The sequence below is a fragment of the Pygoscelis adeliae genome, unplaced genomic scaffold, assembly GCF_000699105.1.
Source record: "Pygoscelis adeliae isolate BGI_AS28 unplaced genomic scaffold, ASM69910v1 Scaffold361, whole genome shotgun sequence".
NCBI lineage: Eukaryota > Metazoa > Chordata > Aves > Sphenisciformes > Spheniscidae > Pygoscelis > Pygoscelis adeliae.
Window position 1 is genome coordinate 546090 of NW_008824187.1, and position 25723 is coordinate 571812.

The following is a 25723-nucleotide window of genomic DNA, read 5'->3' on the forward strand; positions in this document are numbered from 1 at the left end:
GAGCACAACAATTATTTTTATCTTAAACAAACATCAAGAAAATCTGGATGGTAGTTCTGGAAAATCCTCTTCCACCAGTGAGAGAACTGGGAATACAGAGAATCAGTATTCTCAAGACAAGTCTATAGGCGTGTGCCAGACACGACTAAGCACTCACCTGAAATAGGTGGGTAGGTTGCTAAACAATGAACACGTGTGTTCCTCTCCCAGGAGATGCTCACTGCTTTAGAAGAACACGGTACTGAAATCAAGGAGGATGAGAAATCCAGGGCGGGGGGAAGGGGAGAGGTCTCATCCGAAGGATTTTGTTAAACTGACATTAGAATGGGAGCAAAAAGAAGAAAGCCCAAAAGACTGGATACCAAATGAAGCTCAGCACAGAAACAGAGCGCTGTACCAGAGGAGACAGGCACGAAGATTTATCTCTTTTCTGCAAGCATTCGCAATGAAGCGCAGTGCAGCTGCTAGTTCATTCACCCCCAGCAATGGGCTTCGCATCAAAGGCTTCAATTAAATACATCATTAACATTTCACTCCACAGAGAATCAGGTAAGGCAGCAGAACCATATATATTTTTACCAAGTGATCAGGTTCTGCGTTCATTCATGCTCCATAGTCATTAAAAGTCTCGGTACGAAGGATCTTGTTTCACTTAAAAAAGCCTTGCCAACTGGCAATGCATTTGTTCACAGGATACCCGAGTTCCAAGCAGCCACCACTGGAATGGTATTTAAAAGACTTCAGAATCTGCAGCAGCAAATATCCTTCTTTTACTTCTCAGCAATTAGATGGACTGCAGCTGAATTTTTAGTTAAAAAGCAGGAAAAAAAAATCATTTCTGCTTTTCAGCAAGAGAAGGAAGAAAGTATCTAAGAACATTTGTTCTGCCTTAAAAACAATTCTTTAAAATGCCGTTTACAAAGACACAGGAGATTTGATAATTCTTGACTGCCAGAATCTGTAACATCCAGATTGATGCTGAATAGCCTCAACTTCCCCTTCCCCACAGAAAACCTTATTGTTTAAAAAATGTCAAGGTGTTTCTTTAAATATGGGACAGCATTTAACAGTTATCTCAGTACTCACCTAAAAGTACCTCTCTCCACATCCTGTCCACTCAGTCGGACATGGATCCCTTCTTTCAGAAAAGAGCCAAAAGCCATGTATTCTGCTAAGGCCCAGTCAACAACCCTGTTCTTGGTCATTTCCAAGCGGGCTCTCAAAATCCGAGAGAGTCCTACATGGGAATAAAGATTAGAAATCAATGGACCTACTTCAGAGACATTTCATATTCACATTACATTCACCATTCTCCTTCCCCACTGGCTAAGTTAAACACAGATCCTAATAGGGTCTACAAATTGTTCTTCTAGAACTGAACTGCTAGCAAAGTAAAAGAACTTACTTCCCAGGCAAAGGGTTGAAAAATGTTCATACCTTGTTTTAGAAGAAGAAAATAAGATTGGCTGTGTCAGAAACTACTGAGGACAATTAAAAAGATTCATGGTGAAATGCTTCTTATTAAAGGTTTATTTTCACATCTCTAACACCAAGCCCTGTTTTAGAAGAGACTGAAAGTAACAGCTATTGGGTTTGTGATTTTTTTCTTCTCTGTTTCTCTCTCTCATTTTTTCTTGGCATTTGTCTTACCGGACTTCTGGAGATGTTACAAAGAGAAACAGGCCAGATTAATCAATACTATGAATATCATATAAATACAAAATAGTAGCAGCTGCCAATGGATTTTTCAGTTGGTATCCAAAAGCTGGTTTTGGTTTGGTTTTTTTTTTTTTGGGGGGGCCAGTGAATATTTTATAACTTGGGAAGCCAAAGCACAAGTTGCAACAGTGTGACTTTCAAAGGGAATAAAATTTGAAAGCTGCACACGGGTGCTTCCAGCTTTGAGACTATAAGCCTAGTGTAAGACCGTGTCAAGTGACACCATCTTATTTTCACATCTGCACTGATGCTTTTGACAATCTGTTCTCTTTGTTATTTTCCCATAGTTCCCTTTGTTAACTTTCCCCATTTTTACAAAAATTGCCCTTTCTTTCCACATAAAACTATTCTCTCATCAAAATTATTGCACTTTAAGTAAAAAAAAAAAAAAATCCTGAAAATTTTCTCTTTAGAATATACTAAGCATTTGATAAAACAAAATAATCTTCCAATTGTTTGTTGAAAGACCGCAAGACATTAAGCTGTTTCATTCTAGTGGAAGGACAAAGTACTTCAAAGCTGCTCTTCCCCTTCCAATTCTCCCAAAATTTTCTCTGGCCTTTTAAACTGCATAAAAGAATCTAGCAGATCAAAGTTTGCTTTGAACCATAAATCTATCTTATACACTGGCAAGTGTTACTTAGTGTCAATAGTTAATCAAGTTATTAAAGAGAGACTGTCTTACCTTTTTAATTAGAATGTCTAATATTAAATTTTATTGGCTGACTATAATTTCAAATTTATCAGTGTCACAAAGTGCACAAATGTGTAGAAGAATTTTAAAGTTCATCTATTAATTGTATCTGCTCAACAAGCTTGCAATTGATAACTGGGAATGCCCTATCATCATTAGTTGTAACAGTGTTTAATTGTCCCAAAGGAACACAACACACAACACGTACAGCAGACACACTTTATTCCTTGACGGACGACTCTGGAGAAGAAAGATTAGCTAGAGATATTAGCCAGAAAAAGAAGCTCTTTCTCCTGATCCTAAGTACATTCCCTACCAGCCAACCAAAGAAAAAAGATCCCTAAAGAAAGCGTCTCCATGTTTCCCCATGGAGTGAACACGTTATTGCTCCCTGTAGAGCTGCTAGACTTCAACCTGACCAGGGAGTAAAAGAATTAACTCGGAACTGTGCCACAGTGCCAGGCGCTCCCCAGTGAGACAGGCACATTTAACTTCTTACTGTAAAAGATGCCAAATTCAGAATTTAATCTCTTTAGACCAAAAGCTAAGACTTTTTGAGAAAACACTACATTTGTGCTACCAACAACACTAAATGGTAAGTTGAAAGAAAAACTGTGTCTGAATTTGCCCACACAGCGTCCATTCAGCTGTACTAAAATTAGGCTCATAGTGTATCAGCAATGTTGCCAGATCTGAAAAGACCAAGCTATATTCCTGAGTAGAAAGTTATCTAACTACAAGAAAAGTGTCTTAAGTAGACCTCAAATTACCACTGGTTTTAGCATTAAAAAAACCATTAATAGTGCTTCCTGAGATGGGTGCCTTACTTCTCAGTAAGTCCCACAAACATGCTGCATAGACGCAGCATGTTCCACAAGGACTTGAAGAATGAAAGGAGGTATTAGCTTAATGTTACAAAGAGACTTTTACCTCCCTCAGAGGAAAATCTATTTTAATGAGGTAGGGAACAGAAGTGGTGTGATACTGAAAGAACATTATGCTGAGAAAAAGCAGCAGGACCTTAACTGTCACATTCTCCTTGCCCATAGGGTGGAAGAGTTAATATAAAAGTCACAGGCATTTTCCTCTTTGAGAAATGGCCCAACAGCAACCTCGCATGCAGAAGTATAAAATCTGAGCAAGAAACGTAGCCACTAGGAGAAACAAAGACTCCAGCTGACCTGCATGTATTTTGAAGTCTTTGACTGGCACTGAACTAGCTACATTGCCAATGTGAGTCAGCAGGTCTTCTGAAATGCCAGTTGGAGGACAGGACATGCTCTTGGGTTCTCCATCCACATTAAAGAATCCTGGAAGTAAAAGATTTGGTGAGATGTTCAAGGACTGATTAAGAGATATCTACACTATCTACAATTTATTTAAAAACTCACAACTCTTAAAAGACATTCTAAGCATCAGCCTAGTTCTTCACCTTTCACTGGGAGACACAATCATTTTGATTGTCTGCATGACAACAGAACTTGATCTTACAGGCACACAATGATCTGTTTTGTTTCTGCTTTCCCTCCCTGTGAAGTCCAACTATGTGGGCAGAGGCAGCCAATACAGGATGTGGCACCTCAAGCCCAAAAAAAAAAAAAAAAAAGGAGCATGAGACAACGAGACATAGTCCTTCCTCCTGAAAGCACAGTCAGTTAACGTTACAGGAAAAACACTTCTCTGCTAAACTGAAGAGGTGCCTTCTTCAAAGTCACACCTTTGCATGCTTTTTAAGAAAAGCACCTCTTTCAAGTTGATCTGGCAGAATGTTTTATTTACTATTAGCAGGGGCAAACCAAAGGTCACATATTTTATTTTAAAGGAACACTGTCTGACAAAAACCATTTAAGAGTCCTAGAATATGGACTCAAAATAAAAGCACAATAATATTAACACTAGGGTAAGTGAAAAGACACTTCTTACCAGGCCAAGGTGAATCAAGCCAGTGCTTGATATGTAGGATCTTGTTATCCTTTGACCTAGTATATGCTTCTTCACATATTCTATCATACTTCGCAATTTCTTCCTGTAGAACAAAAACTTTCTTTTTAAAACAGGTAAACATAACACCTTTCTATCTTACAGATGACACCTACCATTCAGTATGACAAAAAGTTATTTAACTCCAGAAGAAAATTTAGTTACAATTATGCAAACAAACAATTTCATTTTATCTAGGATCAAATTGCCTTCTAGAAACATGTTTACCCACGTAACTCTAAATAAATTATTTAGTTTATTGGACAGGTGTTACTGAGGGGAGTACCAAGAGCTAAAGTTGCAAGCAGTACTCTAGAATGACACAGAACTGAAGTACCAAATATAATTTACAGTCATACTTCTAAGACCAGCATTATCCAGCTCTCATACTTCAGGATACAGAAGCCACTAAAGACTAGAACAGAACCTCCTAGAAAACTAGCCTGGCTAGGAGAGTTTAGCTAAGCATCTGCTGGCCACACCTATCAATGGCAACAGATACAAAGCCATGTTCTGTAGAGGCAGAATGCCTCTGCAATAATCTATGTTTCAATCCAAAACCACACTCAAATTACTGAGCTAGCTAACCTTTAAAGTAATTAACAGCAATGTTGAGCTCAGTCTGTACAGCAAAACATCCATCCAGGATCCTGGATCCAATCACCAAAGCCCATGCCACTACTGGCACACTCTTACAACGATTCAGGATAGCTAGTTCTGCATGAGCTGTGATCATTCTTGCGGGTAACAGAATGCACCTACACAGACTGCTTTTTTGTTGATCTGCAATACTGTGTCACTATATAGTTAACCACACCTCCTCAGAAGGCCCTTTGCTGCAGCTGCACTCCACACGTTCACTTTCAAAAAGATTAAGGTAAAGACCTAACCAGCTTAATACAGGCACCAGCCTCTACGCTTCATCCTTCTGGAATATTTCAAATGATCTCTGAACTTCGTTGAATTATTGCAAGAAAATAAAAAGGTTAAATTGATTTTATTGCATTATTGCTGGATACAAGCCTGCCAAGGTTATCAATATGAAGCTACAGTTACACCTATGAGCATTCAAATACTGTCTTACTGCTGAATCATTATTCTAGAGATTAAGAACAGCTGACAAATGCCTCCATCTCCAACATTCACATCTGATCACCTTTTACAAATCTCAGAACTGAAGCAAATTTTTCTGTGCAATATGTATTAATTACTTCACAGCACTTTCAGTCCTTTTGTTACAACAATACTATCTATCTTAAATGAAAATCCAAATCAAATTGAATCAGAAAGTATCAAAGGGTGAAGACTTATCACAGTAATGAAAGGAAGGTTTTTAAGCAGGCAGTATACAGTGACAGTTGTGTCTTCATATTGTCAGCTTCTTAAGTTCCCTTACTGTTGACGCGTACCTCAAACTCCTGCAGTGTTACAGTCCCATCTGCAATCAGTTTGTCAGCATACTTCTTCAGCACCGGCACCTGCTTATGAATCTGCTTGTACATGAGAGGCTGGGTGAACATCGGTTCATCCATTTCATTGTGCCCTCTCCTACGGTAACAAACCTGCAAAGGGAAAGATCGTTTCTGTTGGTAAGGAAAAACGTAAAATGAAATCTTTCAATTTCATAGTTCTACAGAGATTTTAGGAGTTTTACGGTATAAAAACATTTATGGATTCTTGTGAGGCTGTTAGTTGTGTGGGGTTTTTTTTAAATGAAGAAACTAAAGGCCATTAAAATCAAAATATGTTTCTTAATGGGGTCTTCTAAGCCACAGAAAAATAACATAGTACATAATACAGAGAATGAAAAGTTAAGAAAACCAAGACTTACCAAGTCAACCACTACATCTTTATTGAATGTGTTTCGCCATTCTGCAGCTACACTGCACACATACATCACTGCTTCAGGGTCATCGGCATTCACATGAAAAATGGGAGCATTGACCACACGAGCAACATCAGTAGGATATGGAGACGAACGGGCCATACGGGGGTCTGTGGTGAAGCCAATCTAAAAATTCCAGAAACTTCCATTAAAATGTGGGCATCTCCCTCTGCTTTGCTTTGAACGCTTGAGGTTTTCATTTAATAGTCATTTACACAGCAGTAGTATCAGCTTTTCATTTTGGCTAGCTAGCTTCTTTTTGCTCCCTTAAAAACAAAACAAAGCAAACCTAATCCAATTAAGTGTTATAAATTGAATGAAATAAATGTAGGTGATAAAATATTATCCACTCAGAGTTGCTAGATACTATGATCATTTTCAGGAACATGCTAACCATTCTAATAAACAGAGGGGACAATGCACCCAGCTAATAACAAACAAGAACAAAAAGAAATACACTAGCAACTATTCAGCAGACAAATTGATTGGAAAGTGCTCTACTCGTTACCTGGTTGTTGACCACAACGTGAATAGTGCCATTTGTGGTGTAGGATGGGAGGTCACTAAGATGAAACGTCTCATAAACCACTCCTTGTCCTGCAAAGGCAGCATCCCCATGTAATAATATGGACATAACCTAAGAGGGAGGATTATACACACATATCCACATATGTATTAGAAAGCAGAACTGCAATTTAAGCTTCTCAGCAGGATTTCTTTGCTCCATGATTCTGTAGTGCTTATAAAACAGAACTGTATTTTTACAATAAACCATAGACTTGTCAGCAACCTGCTGCCTTTGCTCAGTTTGCAAATGAAAGGAAGTTTTAAGCCTACTTCCTGAAGTTACCTTTGAAGTACCATGTCAAAACCCCTACCTAGTTCAACAGGTGATATATCCCTGTTGTGAAGGAGGAAGAGAGGAAGACTACGTGATACAAAACTACTGGTAAACTATTTTTATTAAAAATAATATGAAAAACTACCAGTAAGAGTTACTATATAAAAAAAACCTTTACCTTTCTCCCTGCCGTATCCCCTCGATAAAACTGTTCGGCTTTTGTCTTCCCTTGCACGACAGGATCCACTGCTTCCAAGTGAGAAGGGTTAGCCATCAGGGACAGAGTGATTTTCTTGTTTGTTGCTCGGTTGATCCTCTCATGGTACATTCCCAGATGATATTTTACATCCCCAGATCCCTAACATGCAAGATGTAGTCACAATTCAGGAACAATTCAAATCATCCGACTGACTACACCTAAAATTTGTGCTTCGGTCTGAAAAATGCATCTAGCTAATTGTACGTCAGCATGCGCTACGGGTTTGACACCGTAATTTCAAATTGGAACACTGTTTCTATTTTATTATCTTAGTGTCCCTATCCAATATTGGATAAATATTTACAGAATATTGATACTCATTTCATTTATATGAAACAAAGAAAGATGCTTAGAGATTACAAACTCAGTCAAATGACCTGGAACTTCCTCATCTACAGTCATTCCTAAGACACCTTCTGCACGTTAGAGGTACAGTATAGTCTTTAAATTTGTTATGAAATTTCACCAAATCATATTCCTCAAACTAGAAAAGACGACAATGCATTTCAGCAGCCGATAATGCTATTTTCGTATTAACCATGACCAAAATGACTAAAAACTACCTTGAATGTTAACCTCTCTCTATAGATCTATTGAAGAAGCATCTTACCTCATCAGCTGCTTCAAGTTTGGGATCGAACTGACAGAAGATCTGCTCCAGCTCTTTTCGGATTACGTTAGCCAATACATTCAGCCTACCCCTAAGAAAATTCCAAACATAGTTATGTCTCAAAAATAGTAATAAACAGAGTTAACAGCATAAAACTTGTAAAATCAGCAAGCCATCTCTGTCAGAAATTTGCAGGTAAGAAGTTCACTTCAAACTTTTGAACCTGAAACCCTTCATTCTACCCTTCTCCTCCCACTGCAAAGTTCCTCCAATGCATTCCCACAGATGTTTTATAACACCTAGTTATGCAAGTATGAGCAATGAATTTTGTAGCTATCTAGCAGTTTTAACATGATATTAATAATTAATTAAGTCAGACTGCAGAAGTAAGTTTGATACTATCTCGCCAAGCTTTCTCAGTTCTAGACTCTATGCAATGGGATCGATACCATGGCTTCGCTAGCATTTACCTGTGAAGCCTGTAGCCTCTCACTGACAGGTATTTGGTACAGTTCTGTGTTCCCATTACTTGCTATGACTGACTCTTGCTACCCTAGCTTCTCCAATATTAACTTTGTTAATAAAATTCTAGAACCCGAAACTTGTCTTAAGACAATAAGCCCATTTCTTGGAGGGTTTCCATTGACATTACCTATGAGGCATCCCCATTATAACATATTCAATTCCCATTTCACTGGATTTATCAATGATGGTCTTAAGTGCAGGAATCATTACTTCACATCCTTCCAAACCAAATCGCTTTTCGGAAGACCACTTGCGAGCAAGGAAGTCTTCAAATCTTTGCCAAAAGGAAATAAAAAAAAAAAAAAAAAGGGAAGAGTGTTTGTATTAAGATAATGTAGAAAATACTTATTGTCAAACATCTTTTAGCAAATAAAATTACATTACGCTGTTTTAAAACATCTGTGAATACATGCTTTCAGGCCCCTGGAAGTAAGTCACATGTAGGGAGGGAGACATAGGAGAGAATTAAGTGTTCTTTCTCCTCCATCTGAGAAGTATTTACCAGGACTTTGAAACAGTTCAGACAGGAAGAAGAGTCTCCACCTCAGACAAAAGTCACTTCCCAAGTTAAACTCTGCTCCTTCCCATGTATACCGACCACTGGGAAGGCAGAGTAACAGCAAAGAAGTCTCTTCTATGGATTAAAGACGACATAACAGAGAACCTTATTTTCTGGAAGTAACGATTAAAAACTTTGAGAAATACAGTTGAAAGCATGCCTATTTCGCAGGTCCTATTCAATGGCAGGGCTCCTCGGACTGTGTGATGTAACGGTTGGTAACGTGCCAAGAACTAGGACACTGGTATCTCTGCCTCAGCTGCAGCAGCAAAAAGATGTCAATCCTTGACAGCTCTACGTTCTTTCATTCTTTAATGCATTTGGGCCAGAGGCAGTGTGAGTGGTTGAAAAGTACCTTTTAACAAACGCTGAAAGGATTGTATCTTGTAAAGCTTGGAGATACAAAAGGCAAAGAAAATACATCTTCATGAAAATAATTGTATTGGTTACATCATCTGTGCAATGCCTCGACTCGTAACACTGCCATAATCCATTAATACTCAGCTTATTCCTCACTTAGAATGCTGACATTTACCTCTTTAGATTGAAGTCCTAAAAGTAGCAAAATGAAGAGTTGCCAAAAGACTCTCCTTAGCTCACCCATCAATACCCTCACAATTCAGGCATCTAAGCGACAAGCCAGACCCTCAGCTGAGCTACGCTGCCAGAATTCCTCAGGGAAGTCTGCGGGGCTGTGCCAGTTTATATAAACTGAAAGTGGGTCCCATTGAACAGCAAGTCCTACAGTGGTGGTTGTACATGCTGTTTTCCTCCTCTTTGCAGCTGCAAGTTAAACCAGTATTGGACAAGCAGAAAGTTCATTATTTGAGGCAAACTGCCACTAACTGTGCAGAACTACAGCATTCCACAGTCACATCTTGCGAGTCCCCCATATGCCACTGTGAGTTCGCAAGGGCTGGCAGCTCATCCACCATCAGTGCATGTGTTCAGTACCCAACGAGGTGCAAGTCTTATGAAAGATGGTTGCTCTCAGAAGGGATAATCTAGAAATGCTTGACCCTGCACAGGCTTAAGATGATGATGCCCAGAGCAGACTACGCAATCAGGGTCTAACATGTTTACTAATGCATACACAAAGTAGCTCAAAGATATACAATGAATATTTTACAGGAGGAAAACTTAAAAATGACCCTTTGTTCAATAACCTAACAGCAAACACCACAAAGGATGAGAAATCCTACTTTAAAATTCAGTTTCAAGTACCTGAAGTATGTAGTACTTGAAATGAACATTTCTGAAAACGGTATTCTTGAGCAAAGTGATGACTATCTGCTTCACAAAGCCACAAATCTCAAGAGCACAACCAGTTTTCCGCAAAACCAGATTTTTTTCTTGATCATTTTCAGACAAAAAAAGCACGCTAGAGATAGCTGAATAGAAATTTATGTAAAACTTTTCTTCTGTTTTCAGCAGACAATTAATTTGGCAGAAGATGAACGTTCGGCTCCTTCATGCTACTAGAAACCCCAGATCTTTCCACAGCTTAGGTAGGCAGGAATAAAAGCACAAATTCTTGTCTCATGATAAATGGAGATGGTTTATACTGAGGGCTTGTTAAACAAACTTACTCAAGTGCAATATTCGTTTGACCATTAAGTGAATTTTTTGTTTCTGTTTAAATGAAACTTTTAACCAGACAATCTTGCTATAATATTGGCAAACAAAACCTGGCAAAAATATTTTCCAACACCTCCAATGAGCACTTCATTTTTAAGTCTTTGAACACAGAAGCTTAATCCAAAAATGTCTTTATAAGTCTCTAACTCTTGTGTTTATCAAAGGATATGCAAACTGTTTCAGATTGTAAGAACTGTAATAAATCTGGTGCCTGAGCAGACAGTCTTTTTCTAGGGGTGAGAGGGTAATTCAGTCTCTGGGATCACAGTATTTCCATACAGATGGCCACAATGGGAGCAATCAATAAGCTGTTTCCAAACATGCTTTCATATATTGCAGAGACCAAAGCTCCTGCTGCCAGGTCATGCAACAGTACAGCACATCTTGGCATACCTCAAAAGGAAAAGGGCAAAAAACAGGACTCGAAATCACATTGTGCCTCTCAAATCCAGTCCCATCTTGGCACAGCTTTCCAAAGAGACTCTTAGCATCCCAACAAGTCAAACACCACTCATGTCAACATTTCACCCATCTAAAAACTCTCCTTGAGCTGACTGTTAGGATGGCTTCCTTTGATCATGTGCTACCAGAAAGATGCACAGTAGACAGAATATAGCAGAAGATCAGTGTCTGACGTTCTGACACCTATTTTCTGAAACAGGTTATGAAACTTTAACACAGATGCATATTTCTAGTCTGTTGAAACAATTTTTTCCCAGTTCATCTCCGCAAGCCAATGAAAACATTGCTAGATATGCCACCAAAGGCTGCACAAGTGCTACAGAACACAACCTGCCTTTTCAGAAAATAGAATACTACAAGTCACTACGCAGACCCTGACATACCTCACAGCACACACTTCCCTTTGATATCGCAGCCAGGTTAACTACACCCGTGTTCCAGATTTCACTTAGACTCTTCACCTCCACCTCAGCAGTTTACAGACCGCACCAGCTTACACCCAGCAGTCACAGAGCAGTTTCCCAGCACCACCCCAGCGTACCTCATTGAGCGCACCAGCCTTGCCAACAAAGTCCTTTTTTCCTCATTAGTAAACTTCATAACTCCTGGCGTCTCAAACTTCTGCCGGATCCACTGGCACTGCTCCACATCATTGATGAACATAAACTCCAAGCCAATGTGTTGGCAGTAGGTATTCTAGGATGTGAAAGCACCGACGCAGAAGCTTTAGGAGTTAATGGGCCATGAAGAAACAAATACATTTTTAAATTAAATTTTCTGTATATATTACTCTTCTGAAAGCTAGCTTTTCTTCCTCTTCCATTGTATCTTCCCCACAGTAATCCTATAAGCGAATAAATTATTTTACTGAATCTAGTTTTGTGCCAGAAAGCTTTCTCTACAAAGTAACATTTCAAAATTTTGAATCTGGAAGATTCTCATTTGGTAATACATTCAAAGTAGGCCAATAAACCTGCCTTAAACTGACTGGCATATTTCATCTAACTCGCTACTGTTCTTGAACAGGCATAATAGTCTTTTCTTTAGATGCACAAGCAAAGATCTCAAGTCATTTATCAAAATTTACCCTGTCTTTTTTTAAATGTCACCTGAAATCAAGCAATAAAGACAATGAGAAGACAGCTACGAAGCCTCACGCAGATTATCTGATAACTGTCAAGTCTCAAAAGGCTGGAAATCTGAAAAAGAATCCAAGCAGCTGAGAGCAGAGAAAGGACAGGGAAAAATGCAAAGAGACTTCAGAAATTTTATCTCCTTGTTGCATTTTTTTAAATTTTCTTTTTCTTACCTTAAAAAGAATATTTCACCATAAAAATGTGCCCAAAATACAAGTCAACAGAAGTAAGACCCATTGTGAGTTTAATTTGAGACAAAGCCACTCTGAACACATAGTATGTGCTCTCTACTGCCTCTAAAAAGGAATTCGATGTTAACTTCAATTAAAAAAAAAAAAAATCCAAAGCTCTGGAGAGAAGAGGGGAACCAGAGGGTTATTTCTCTTTGACGCAAGTCAGTTCCTTGAGGCTTTTAGATTTTGCTATTGATTTTGTCCATTTATTTGCACATTACAATTTTAAGGATTATCTCTTGAAAATTGCTGCACAGACATGCAAGAAGTGCAAAAACCAAAAAGCAAATATAAAGCTCAAATGCACAGCAGAAATGTTGCGGCTTAACAACTTACCATGCTTCAGCTAAGCCGATGTAATAGTGGAACGTGCAAGTCAACCCTTCTCTCACACTTGCAAGAGGTCAAAGCCATGAACTCCTGTATGCTCAGTAATTATTTTATTTTTATTTTTACATTCTTGTAACTCTCACCCGTATTTCATCCTTTAAAATGTTTCCTCACCCCTAGCCCTTTTTTACTCCCAATGGATTTCATTACCATGCAACAGAAATCTCTACAACTTCAGCACTCCAAAATCCTGGAAAAGGCACAATCGGGAATATCCAATACTTACTCCGTAGTTTACAAATTCATCACCAAGAGCTGTTTTGCTCTTTGGAGTTCCCCTCTAATTATATTTATTCCTTTGAATTATTTTTGCTTTAAATTATTTTAGCTTTGATGACTTCACATGGCATAACCATATCACCTATCAGATAATGAAACTCTAGAAAAAGCATTGGGGATGGAAAACAAGGGCCATCACTATCTATAAGCTCCATCTGGGCTTTCGTGAATTTGGTACCCAATCCTCACATTTCTACTCAGGTAAAAGTCTCACTAAAGCTAGGGCTCTGAGAGCAACCCCTGCACGTCCCGAGTACTGTATGCAAAGGTGTTTTATCTGTGGTAGGACACTTAAAAGACAAGTTGTAGAGGCTCTACTCCTTTTAAACAACATCAGCTCTTTACAGAACTAGGGCCCGAATTCGTATTCTACCATATTCAACTCCTTTATACTCATCCTTAATCTATGTATTTCAGATATCCAGGCAATGAAACTAATGGTGCTGCCATCTCTAGAAACAGTACAAGGGTTATTTTTAATGTCATTTGAATTCTTTACATGCTCTACTAATAATTGACAAGTGATAAGTTTTTGTGACTGACAACTGGAAAAAATTCACTTCTGTTTGGACGAAAAAAATCACAAATCAAAAAACGTCCCACTGACCTCCAGCCGTTTGATGATCTCTCGTAAAGACAGACTGTTCTCATTCCCTCCTATGAAGGTGGTTGTAGGCAGCTGGAAGACTTTGTCCAAATCTGATTCATGCAAACCATAAAACCCTACAACAGGTACATTATCAATTCACGAAGCAGGGCAGGATACAAAAAGGAAACCAGCATTGTTCTTCAAACCACGACGAATTAAGTTTAATAAAGCAATATTAAGAAAGAAGGTACCAGATTAAAAATTGAAAGTGTGAATATTTTGGAGGCATCCATTAGTACAATGCACTTTAGTCTGGATTTTAAAAAGAAATGTTTTAATTAAATAGTTATTGTTTGATTAGAAGTACCAAACCATTCTTTCTTAAATGCTCAGGTAGAACAACTGAAATTAAAATCACCCAAACCTTTTTATGTTTTAGCACATTAGCATATACACCATCAATTCTCCATATTATTACTTGCACTTCACTGTTTAGTAAAATAACTAACTGTAACGACTGGGATTTCTTCCTTGCTCTATCACGAGCAACAAACACAAGAACCACTTTTCACAGGCAGAACCAGTTGGTTGGAAGCATACTAAGTTACTTTATACAACATTAACAGATAGACTAAGAGAAAATACAGAACACGTTCAATGTAATGCTGTGCAAACACTCTGGTAGAACCTCCAGGGTCTCTCTCTCCACCCCCTTTCTCTCTATAGGAAGTTAGTTTGAAATAGCCATGTAATGGCCTGTACAGCTCTATTTCCCAGTCGGCGACCCCTTATAAAGCAGACAGATTTCCACACCCACCCACCCCCAACTAAAACAAGGGCTTGTTTAAGCGTATTGTCCCGTCTTGATTTAGACATATCTAAACTTCTTCTGGCTGAGAATATGGTTTAAGAAAATATTTCACTTAACTATTTATGCAGTTTCAAAAGCCAAAATACACAACAGACAAGACTGAAAGAGTGGTATCAATGCAAGTTAAAGGCTTTACATGATAAAGTTTAATCTAGACCTGTTAAATGAAGAAAGGAAAAATAGCTTCTTACAATTGTAAGAAGCAAATGTATAAAACTTATAGTACACATTACATACAGTTAAAGAAACTTATATATATAAAAATTATATACGTGTGTGTGCACATGTAAAAATATTTTAAAAACTAAAAATAGCTTCTTTATTTTTAATTTGGAACTCATTATCTTAGTTCCAGATAAGCTGCAGGCATCCTCTTTAACACCAATATGACAGCCTGCATGTAAGTCTTAAATCAATATAGAACAGTGCTCCGTATTCCCTGTTAAATGTTTTCTGAAGACGAAAGCAAAGAAACAATTTAAAGATGAAATAACAACGGAACTTAACATTTAGAGTTGAAGTCAGGCCATAGGACTGCGTTGCCACCACTTTTATTATACAGCACTGTCAGTAAAAACACATTTTGTGTTTTTAAAATTATATATTTTTAAATAATATATTTAAAAATATTAATTTTGTTTTTAATAATAATTTTAGTAACATATTAAAATGTCAAATCTGGAGTGGCCAAAAAAGTGTGTGTACCACTATTTCTCCTTTTTGGTACTGTAATAGGTTTTTCCAGCACCAAATTAACTCTGGTTTTCTATAATGCCAAAAAAAAAAAAAATTTTTTTTTTTGAAAGAGAAAAAAAAGGAAGAGGGGGGAGGGACACAAGGGATGACAGGGGCTTTAGTGTCATTGGAAACAAAGCAGTGCTAACATCCTTTTTTTTTTTTCCTTTGCTGATTTTCTCTCAGACTTCACAGGCTCTTCATGTTCTGTCATGCAAAAACCAGAACACATACAGGAGCGATTCGGGCACACACAGAACATCTGTGCTTTGTACTGCAGCACTGCATATTTACTGAAGCATCACCTCATGTTTAAAGAGATAGAACCTTATTGAAATCCAAGAGTTCCTGAAAGCGATTCTGTAACTTGAGTCACGCGGTAAGTACACCTGTAACTAGCTGCATTTTTAGAAGCAACTCCCAGAAAAAAACTTCCTACCAGAAGGTTTCTCAAAAAAGAAACCAGAAGACAGGACAAAGAAAATGCACAGAAAAATCGAACGCTAAAGTGCTTTCTGTACTACCAGAGACCCTTCATAAGTCTCCTGCCCGGAACATTCAAGGATAGGCAACATTTGAGGTTAGAAATTTTGTTTCCCCTCACAAACTGAAATATCACCTCAGTTACACTCTCAGACACATCCCCCCATCTCATTCAGAGGTCTAGCATATTTTTCCTATGCTCACGAGGGCTTCAGTATGTTGCCTTCTGACCAGTCACAACACCCTGTACTAAACTATCTGTAGAGTTTAACGAAATTTGTACTGACCCATGCTCCAAACAAATTATAGTTACTCAGTAAATGCCTAATGTATTTTCTAGTAGGTACTTTCCTTTAAGTAAAGCTGACAAACTTCAAAGAGAACCCCTGATTTGTGTAAGCACCTCTCTATTTACAGTCTTAAGCACTCCGCTGCCTTTATATGATCAAGGATCAGAACTGCTTCTTTCCCTAAAAATACCCCCAGAAATACAAAACACGGCAGCAAAGAGGCAGTAGATATACTTACAGTAAAATCAAGCACAATGTGTTTTATCTACTACTTGCATTATGTTTTATGTCTGGTCCAAAAAGCTTCCCTACGTAGCAAAGACAAATTGATTCAGTGTCTTTATCAAGTAGAAAACCACCTTCTAAACATACCAGGTAGATTGAAGAGTAGAGAAAAATCAATCAGATGGTTTTTTATTCAAGCAGAGAGGAGCAAAGAAATTGATCAGTGCAATTTCTCAAAGACATGCCCTCTTAGCAACCAGAACAACCTTTGCAAAAGCAAACCCTAGAGTATTACACTCTTCCAGCAGTAAACTAAAATGATCACCTTTGGATTATATACACGAGTCAAGAATTCTATACTTTCCGTGTTTTCTTCTGATAACTTCAAACAGACTTCTTCAAGTTATACAGAAGGAGGAAGTATCAGAGGCTAGAATCCAGACTTGGTATGAAATTTACCCTAAGTTCCTCCATCCAGTGTTTTGCTCATTGCTTTGTTTATTGCTATTGACTAGCTTTCAGATGTCCCCAGTCAAAACAAGTATCAAGCATGATGGTATAAAAGTAATTTAGATTACCAGAGTCTTGGCCTAACGTATTGAATAGTATTAATTTCTGGTGTGGTTCAAAACCATAAGATTTGTGGGGTTTACGAAGTGTTTATAATCATCGTTCATCAGAAGGTGAATTCACAGGAACTTCACCTGTGATCTCAGAGTAGGAATTCCATCGTCCTGAAATTTGAGCCTCCTTACAGATGCTCAAAGAAATTATTTCATGATACCAGCAAGCAGAAAAGGTAGAAGCTTCCCTGAAATGCCTTATTAAATCACCGCAGCGCAATGAGACAAAAAAGACAAAAAACCATTGCGAATAACAAGGCATACAGTGTACGCACCAAGTTTATCGATTGTAGTGATTAAGTCAGATGGAACAAATGAATCCAAGTCTGCATCCAGAATTCCAAGGGGATCCAGCTGAGCCACATGATGGCCGCGGATCTGAAAAAGGAGGAAAGCGAGAGAAAAATGCAATCACACTAACAAAAGTCAGACGAAGGGAAACAGTCACTGACACCTCTCCATAGTATGTATATTGGCCAGGAAGTCAAATAAGCAAACACCACTAATGACACGAGAGGGTCATATTTCCCAAGTTTTCCCATAAGAACAGGAAATAAGCATTATATCTCTCATATGTATACTACCTCTATTAAAAATTGCTGAATACATATTAGAACATAACCTTTATTTTGTCTGACATACAATTTAAACTGGAATTACACTGAAGTCTAAAGAATAAACTGCTAAAGATTGTACTCTGAATCTCTGGGTAAAATTAAGAAACTAGGACTAGTCTATAGATCCTATCATTTGCTAATTCAGTCATTTTGTATTTTTGCCTGAATCCTCCTTTCCACACCTGCAGAATACTAAAATACAGCATTGCTGACCTAAAACATAGATTGGTGCTGAAGAAGTTTATATTGGAAGCGAAGGGATCACTATTCATGAGCTCTACATCACATAGCATTTATTTTCATTCATGAAATTTTGGGAATTTCATCTATGATAAAATTGACACTCAAGACACCAAAGAACACAGATTCAATGGGGAATTTAGCCAGCTTTCAGTTATCAATATGACTGGTGTTAATGCATGCCGCAAGTTGCTATAAACTAGTGCCTTATATTAACATAGAACATTGCTACAAAAGAAATAACTAATTGAGTCAACAGAGCCACAAATAAAAACAATTTTTTAATATAATGTCTCTTGCGCATGATTCTCATGTACCAAATTAACTCATTAAAAGCTTTTTATAGATTAATATATGAATATTTTCTCCTTAATATTTTTCTTTTTAAGGAGCAATTCAGATCACTTGGGTAGAATTCTATTCACACTACTAGTATCCTAATTGTCTCTGAAAAAAATAAATTAATAAACTGCAATATTAATAACGAATTGCATCACACAGTAATAGAGTGTGATTAAAGTGTGGTTCATCAAGAATTGACTTGTAAAAACACTACTCAAATGTTCTATATTTGCAGGAGAGTTCATAACAAAATGCTTTCCACTCATAAGCAAACAGAAATACGGCATCTCTGTTAGAACCACCAGCCCTGTAAATTCAGCCTGGCCTCTGAGATTCTTTGCATCTCATGAATCACCAGTAATAAAACTCTGACAGGCCAAACGATGCCCACGGCAACATCTGTGCCACCTCATTGTTTACAGCGGCACAAAGTCTATCTGACTGGAACTAAGCAAACAATTCTGACTCAAGCGTCAACGGGAAAGAATTCACCTCCCTAAGCTACATCTGCTCTGCAGCATTAGTAGGAAGAGGAAGGGGATTAGCAAGAACGCCAAAACCCAGAGGAGCAAATCAGCAAAGCGCTGTGCCATATCACGATCCAGGAGCCGTTTGGTCTTTTAGTTAAAGACAGTATTTTCCTCAATATCAAGTTATTTTTTAATAACTTCTACTTCTTTCACTGGATACAGAAAATGGTAACAACTGCAAAAATCAGAGATCAACCTTGTGAAAATACATGCATGGAATATTTTCATCAATTGCCATAAATTTGACTAAATGCAAGTACAGGCTACCTGAAACTAGACTTTTAAATCATATTTTCTGGACACAGATGCCAAAAAAAAAATCTGCATTATAAAAGAAGACTCAAGAAATTAATTTATCTAGACTCATTTTTGTTAAGCACACACATTTCACGGGAAATCCTTCTTTCAGTGTGTCCGGTGCTCTGCATTAGAAAAAGCAATAGATTAACTGCCTTTTCAGAAGACCAGCTCAACAGACCACAAAGCAGTTTACCACAAAAACCATAAAATACTGACAGGTTTGAGAAATGAAAATTCTGTATCCTTCTCCATTTCATTTCATTATCAGGCAAAGGAAGGTCACAAATTGATCGTATCCCTTCAACACTGAATTTAGAGGGTATTAAATACCTTTTAAAAACAGACAGTTGCCTTAGGTAATCCTCTTTCATTGTTTGTCGCAGACACATGGGTGCCTGCCATTTACACAGACATTGCTGTTCCATCACTTGAGTCGGATGCCACGCTCTTTCAAATACAGGAAACAAAATGGCAATCCCTGAACTATTTTCAAGTAAATGGGTGTCAAAGCAGCCTAACATTCTCCAATTTTCTCTAATTCTTCAACAAATTTTTACTGCAAGCAAAACTGAATGGGCTGAAGTGGTTGTTTTCTACATAGCTATTTCTAAGCAAATTTCATATATTCTTTATATTCACAAACCTTTCTACACCTCTCCAACAGCTGGATTAACACGGTTCCTATCTGAATCAATGGTGACAATGTGATGTGCACGGAAAAAAAAGTTTTTTAAAAAAGTGCCTCTTCTATTCCTCTGATGATAGCAAACAGGAGTCAAAATTCTTAGCGCAGGGCAGAACAGATCTGCTCAAGTCAAACTGTAGCAAACTTTTTGGGAAATTACATACTTATTTAAAAAAAAAAAGGCAAAACCCCCCCAGTTTAAAAATCAAACTGGAATATTTTGCTCAACACAGATCTACATGTTTAGCGGGTTGGTTTTTTTTTTTTGTTTCACACTGTTTCTAAGCCTTTTATTGAAATTAAGATATTAAAGACAAGTCTAAATAAAAACGTTTAAACTTGTTTTACATTTAGAAAACATCTAACCAAAACCACTGTGCTATTTCCAAAATCCTCCTTCTTTTAGAAGAAAAAAGGAAATTAGACTTAACTTCTTAATTTAATAAAAGGGTTAAAAAAAATCTGACCGTGAAACAAAGTCAACTTTGATGAACAGCTCTCTAAAAGAAATTCATCAAAGCTGACCCAAACTCAGTAGCGTCAGCCTCCCAAAATTCAACTTCTGGTCAACTCATTATTTCTCCTCTCTTTTTACCCATAATCCTGCTCAAATCAAGAATCTCAAAATTCACACTAGACATATGAGAAGGCAAGCACGTTTCCTCCTTTCTTAAAGAAAGGTAGCGACATTTAGAACCGTACAACAAACTTTCCCAGAGGTGAAGACAGACTTGGATGATGGAAAAGTTTGCTCTTGAAGAGAGGGAAAAGTTCTTATTTCACTGCACACATCAGGAGATTCATCCGTACCAGCATATCCAGGACAACTCCCTTCATATGAAGCAAAACTATTTCGGATAACTTAGTTTTCCAATTTGGTCAAGTAACTTACTGAATCACACACACACACAAAATCTTAATACAGTCAAGAGCGCCAAAAGAATAGTACAGGCTAAGCTTTGACATGTTTGGCTCCTGCTCCTGGTAAACAGGCAAAACCCAATAGAATCGTGTTCCCTTTCACAGGCGACTATCTCCGTAAACAGCTTCCAGGTTAAGTCAGATGACCAGCATCAGGGCTGTGGGTAATCTGAATCCTGAGTTTGCTAACCCAGAGGAGCATCCCAGTCTGAATCCAGGACCTCAGTGTTCAGACACTGTGCGGGGAAGAAAAGACTGTCTAGTGCAAGACATTTTGCATCACAAGCAAGACAACAGGCAAGAGTTAAGACCAGAAGACAAACAAGAACATAAAAAGGAAGAAAAATGTTGTTTGCAAAGGAGAGGCCCTCCCACACCTACCCCAAAGTACACTTACTTGGTATGCTCTTATCAAAGACTGCACAGCAAGGTGATCTTCAACAAGCTTTTCAGCTTTACCTGGTGTCTGGGCCAGGCCATGGCTCTGAAGAAACGATGCCTTTCTTTCCAACTGATCTGGTAGATGGGGATCATACACTTGGCCAGCATTAGCATTTCGGAAAAACAAATCCCAGGACTGGACATGTGTACAGGGAAGGAAAGAAGAAGGAAAATTTATTACCTCAAACAAAAGTCTCAATCAAAAGCAGCTCCTTCAAGCTGCAAATGGTACCTCGCTACATTACAGTGTTAAGTACCACTAATAGCCAGCCAGAAGAGAGCACTGATATGTCCACATCTCGGTAGCAACTGTGTGTTTCATTTACACAGAGCCCTTTTCACCTCATTTCTTACACTGAGCTGGTTCAGTGGAAAAAACTCTCCAGCACATATGAGTGCAAAGCATCTTCGTACATTATTCATTCACACAGTTCTTTTTAACTGTGATGTTTATTCAGGCAACCAGTAATGGGTATGATATTATGCTGCTGGTAAAGAGGTATCAAGCCCGTAAAACTGAAAACCTTACTAAATTAAATTAATCCATTCCTTTAATGATACTTAAGGAATTTATGATACTACAAGACACTCACTGAATATGCTAAATCAGAATCAGTCCTTAAGGGCCTTTCTTGAAGAAGCTGTTTAAAAGCAATTACAGCTTTTCCGAGTGAGGCTTCTGGTCTAAGATCCTTTCCTCACTAGCTTAGGTTACCTTACTATGAAAGAAATTATGGACCTCGTTTCAGGTGCAAGTGATAACTTCAGAAGTGTACGTATTTCGGAAACTGAATCACAACAAACGAAAGATCCTTTTATTTCCTTCTGCACTTTTACACAAGTCACTTCCTCCACATATGCCCAAATCTGGTTTTCCTGAACCGTTTCCATTCTGATGAGATGGTCGCTGTCCCAGGTTAGAACGGTATTAGATATACGGATGCCAACAGACGGCAGCAGAATGGGATAAAACATCCGAGATGCTTATACCCAACAAAGAAGAAAGCCCGCACTAGCAGGGGACTAATCGATACTTGTGCTTAGCTTACAGTTTCCATAAAAGGTAATGAAAGGTCATAAAACACTTTCCTCAGTTTGGCTAACTTAGAAAAGAAAGGAAGCTATTTCAAAACTTTAAAATCTTTGTGACTGGAATAGAAGAACTGCAAAAGCTAAATTTCGTTTTGTACAGTGCATGTTATTTACCCTGGCTGTGAGCTTGGAACCAACGCATTTCAAGGAACCAGTGCCAGAAAAGACAAAAAGTAGCCCAAAGATGTGATTTTAAAAAGAACATTACTTAATACATTCATTACAGAACACACAAAAGAATCAAAATAACGTAATACCAACACTGCATGACAGAAAAATATTTACAAAGTTCTGTTTTCATTAACAAAAAGTCTTCATATTGAAATTTCTACAAGCTTTAAGGCGTTCAGAAACACTACGAGAGGGGCAGCATACAAGAGCTAAACATCACCCAACCTTCCAAGTTCAAGTTATGGAGGTGGGGGGACTCACTGAACCTGCGGGCAGGAACCTCATCGTTAGCATGAAGCCACTGCCCGAGAAACGCTGCTTTAACGCACCTCTCTGACTTCTTTATTAATACAAAGCTGCACTGATACAAATATGATAAACTTCCTTAACTTATCACCCTGCTCTTACACAGTCTTGATCTAAACATAGCCTAACTTTCATATGCCATGACAAATTAAGGCAGACAGATCACGCTTGGCGGTCAGTTCCAGACACACTGATGAAGAATTCCTTCCTCCTCCCTTCCCTCATTTACACCCACTTCCTATATTCTTCTTACCTTGACACCTTGCTGGCCGCACTGAGATCAGAAGTCTGAATTTACACCACATCCTGGATAGGTCTGCTAGAGCGTATTAGTGTAAGTGCATTTCCTCTGGTATTCTCTCTATACACCTCCTTACTCGGTGTTAAGAACAGTATTGACTCCATGCCTATACAGCACCCAGTCTGAGAGTTTGCAGAACCCAGACAGAGCAAAACAGATACAATCCCTTCGTGTTACAGCTAAGGCTACTTAGACTGGAGGAATTATTTTGGCCACAGACAGTTATTAACTTTCACTAAATTAGGAAATTCCAAACACACATTTGGATCCATGACAAATCTGACATTTGGTATTCATTCAAAGTTTTAATAAAAAATATGCTTCGCTTATGTTAAGGTTCCACCCTCACTTTTTCCAACACCATGATACACATACAATGATGATAGTAATATCACTATTCCTTTGTTGAGTCAAAAGCTTTTCATGTAGATGTAAAAGTTATCACAGCACAGTCCCACAAACAACTGAATATGTTTTTAGACAAGTGCTCTGCTGAGACAGTTGCTAACAAAATCCAAACAGACTTGCCCAACCAGCTACCTGTTTAAGGAGAATAAGCATAGGACCTTTTCTTCATGCAAACTCACAAATATAAAGACAGACCTTCAAAATCTTTACATCTGAAGATGCAGCCAGCTGGGACGGAAGGAACCCACACCATTTTTTCCTATTGCATTTTTGAACTTATTGATTTGCTGGGCAGGCTTGACATTTAATCAGAGGGGAGGGAAAATACATCATTTGGCTACAGAAAAATTTTTTTTTTCTAGATACACATCCATCAAAGCCTTTACAAATTTCTACAGTGTCTTTCAAGATTGATACCAGATTATAGTCCTCAAGTCCTGTGTATCAGTGTCAGTCTTTGGCAACAGCATTTGCCTTGTGACTGAACAGACAGAAGACCAGCTTGGTCTCACAGCAAACCTGCAGGTTCTCAATTAAATTAGTAAAGTTCTTTAAGAAAATGGTAAAGGAGACTTATAATAGAAAAATACATCTGTAAAAAAAAAATTACAATAGTGATACATGATACATTCCTTTTTTTTTTTCCCCTGTCAGCAAATCCATACTGTAGTTAACCATTATTTTCTCAAGTAATATAATACAATTCAAGTGATTCAGTGGCAAAATTCTACTCTCATATAATAAACAGTGTTGCACTTAGAATAACAAGTAACATTAGTTATCTTGATGGTTTGCTTTTTTTCCTAGTGACATCACCATATTTATCAACTGCAGTGAGGACAGTCAAGTCTTAGAAGACACACACTGAGCATCACTACATCATTTTAAAAAAAAGAAAAAGAAAAAGAAAAAAAGAAGATTAAGTCAAAACAAAACCGAACCCCCACACTTTTTCCAAGTACATAGAACAAGGAAGTGATTACACACTCACGGCAGAGCGGCTGCATACAGGATAACATGGCAGGCATTATGTACTAAATATCCAACCATGCAGTTTTGTATTAATCTTGTGATAGTAATAACTGAGCCTTGTGAAGCTTCTCCCTTGTGATCTATGGCCCTGACACCATGCTTCAAGGAGAAATAATGATGCCTTTTTCAGAGCCCACGTCATTTTATTCTGATTGTTGTTTTGGCTACTCTAAGGATAGGAAATTCAAAAGACAAGGAAAAGCAGCAAATCATCGAGAATGGATTTGCACAAAGAATAAAAGCTCCTACGCAAATAAATGCATATTCCTTGATATATAACCATGGTATACATAGAAAGGAGAGATTCTTAGAAAAAACACTAGTAACACTGAATACGCTCATTGGAACGTGACAGCCATATTACAAACAGTTTTAAATAAGCATACATGGGAAGACATGTCCCGTCAAATCTTCCGAGAGGGAAATAATTTGAGGAGCCTTGATTAATTGGAGTTTCTACGCAAAAGTGAGTAGAGCATGATTTTTAAAGCCCAGGAAAAATAAAGCTTCTTCGTATCATCAACTAGACGGAGGCACATCCCCTCCGATAAGAAGGAGATATCCAAGAAGGAGGAACATGAGGAAAAATAGGAAATAAAGGGGAAAAAGAAGAAAGAGAATGTAACGTCTAAACGTCTAGCACAGATCGGCTCTCTAAACCATGCTGGACATACTGGACAAAACAATGAAATACGAGTGGCCTGCAGAGTCAAATTATTAACAATACCATAACCAACACCACATAAGCTGTTGGTGTCTCTTGACATTATTTTCCAATACTTCCACCACCTTCCGTAGCAGAATGACAAAATCATAACTTGCCTTCAGCCATACAACTACAGCATGAATTTTTCTGGATTTTTAAGAAGAGGGCGAGTTCAACTCTCAACGTTTTTAACATGTTTTATTAAAGCCCAAATTGAACAATTGCTGTCAGTGAAAATCTTGGGTAGGTATCTACAGCTTTCAGCTGATGAAATGAGATGGTTTTCAAGAAACCAAAAATTATAGTTTTATTGACGAAACAAAGTAAAATTACGCGGCGTCATTCTCCTCCCCTGAATTTACTTCGCCGAGATTCCCCGAATCTCTCTCTCCCGAACTTACAGTTCATTACAGTTGTGAGCACATGGCGCAAAGTTAACCTGGAAAAGAATTCACACGTTTCTAAGACGCGTCTTGAATTACCCGGGGTCCACTCCACGACCCTGCTCCACCAGCAACGTTTACATCCCTCTGTCAATTCACTGCTGCTGATCGAGCAACCGACGGGCTGCGCCCCGGCCCGCACGTTCAGCACCCTGGCCCGCA

The 25723-nt window shown here is 38.1% G+C and overlaps 1 protein-coding gene across 1 annotated transcript in view; it reads right to left on the bottom strand.

The window, feature by feature from the left end:
* OGDHL (oxoglutarate dehydrogenase-like) overlaps window positions 1-25723 on the bottom strand; it is a 50508-nt gene that overhangs the window by 22973 nt on the left and 1812 nt on the right. The window contains exons 2-14 of the mRNA XM_009334614.1: window positions 21059-21238; window positions 17302-17404; window positions 13818-13933; window positions 11714-11868; window positions 8641-8787; window positions 7989-8079; window positions 7298-7477; window positions 6787-6915; window positions 6225-6404; window positions 5803-5955; window positions 4337-4439; window positions 3595-3723; window positions 1087-1237 (exon numbers count right to left, since the gene is read on the bottom strand). Coding sequence (XP_009332889.1) covers window positions 1087-1237; window positions 3595-3723; window positions 4337-4439; window positions 5803-5955; window positions 6225-6404; window positions 6787-6915; window positions 7298-7477; window positions 7989-8079; window positions 8641-8787; window positions 11714-11868; window positions 13818-13933; window positions 17302-17404; window positions 21059-21238 — 1817 coding nt within the window. The remainder of the gene's footprint in view (window positions 1-1086; window positions 1238-3594; window positions 3724-4336; window positions 4440-5802; window positions 5956-6224; window positions 6405-6786; window positions 6916-7297; window positions 7478-7988; window positions 8080-8640; window positions 8788-11713; window positions 11869-13817; window positions 13934-17301; window positions 17405-21058; window positions 21239-25723) is intronic.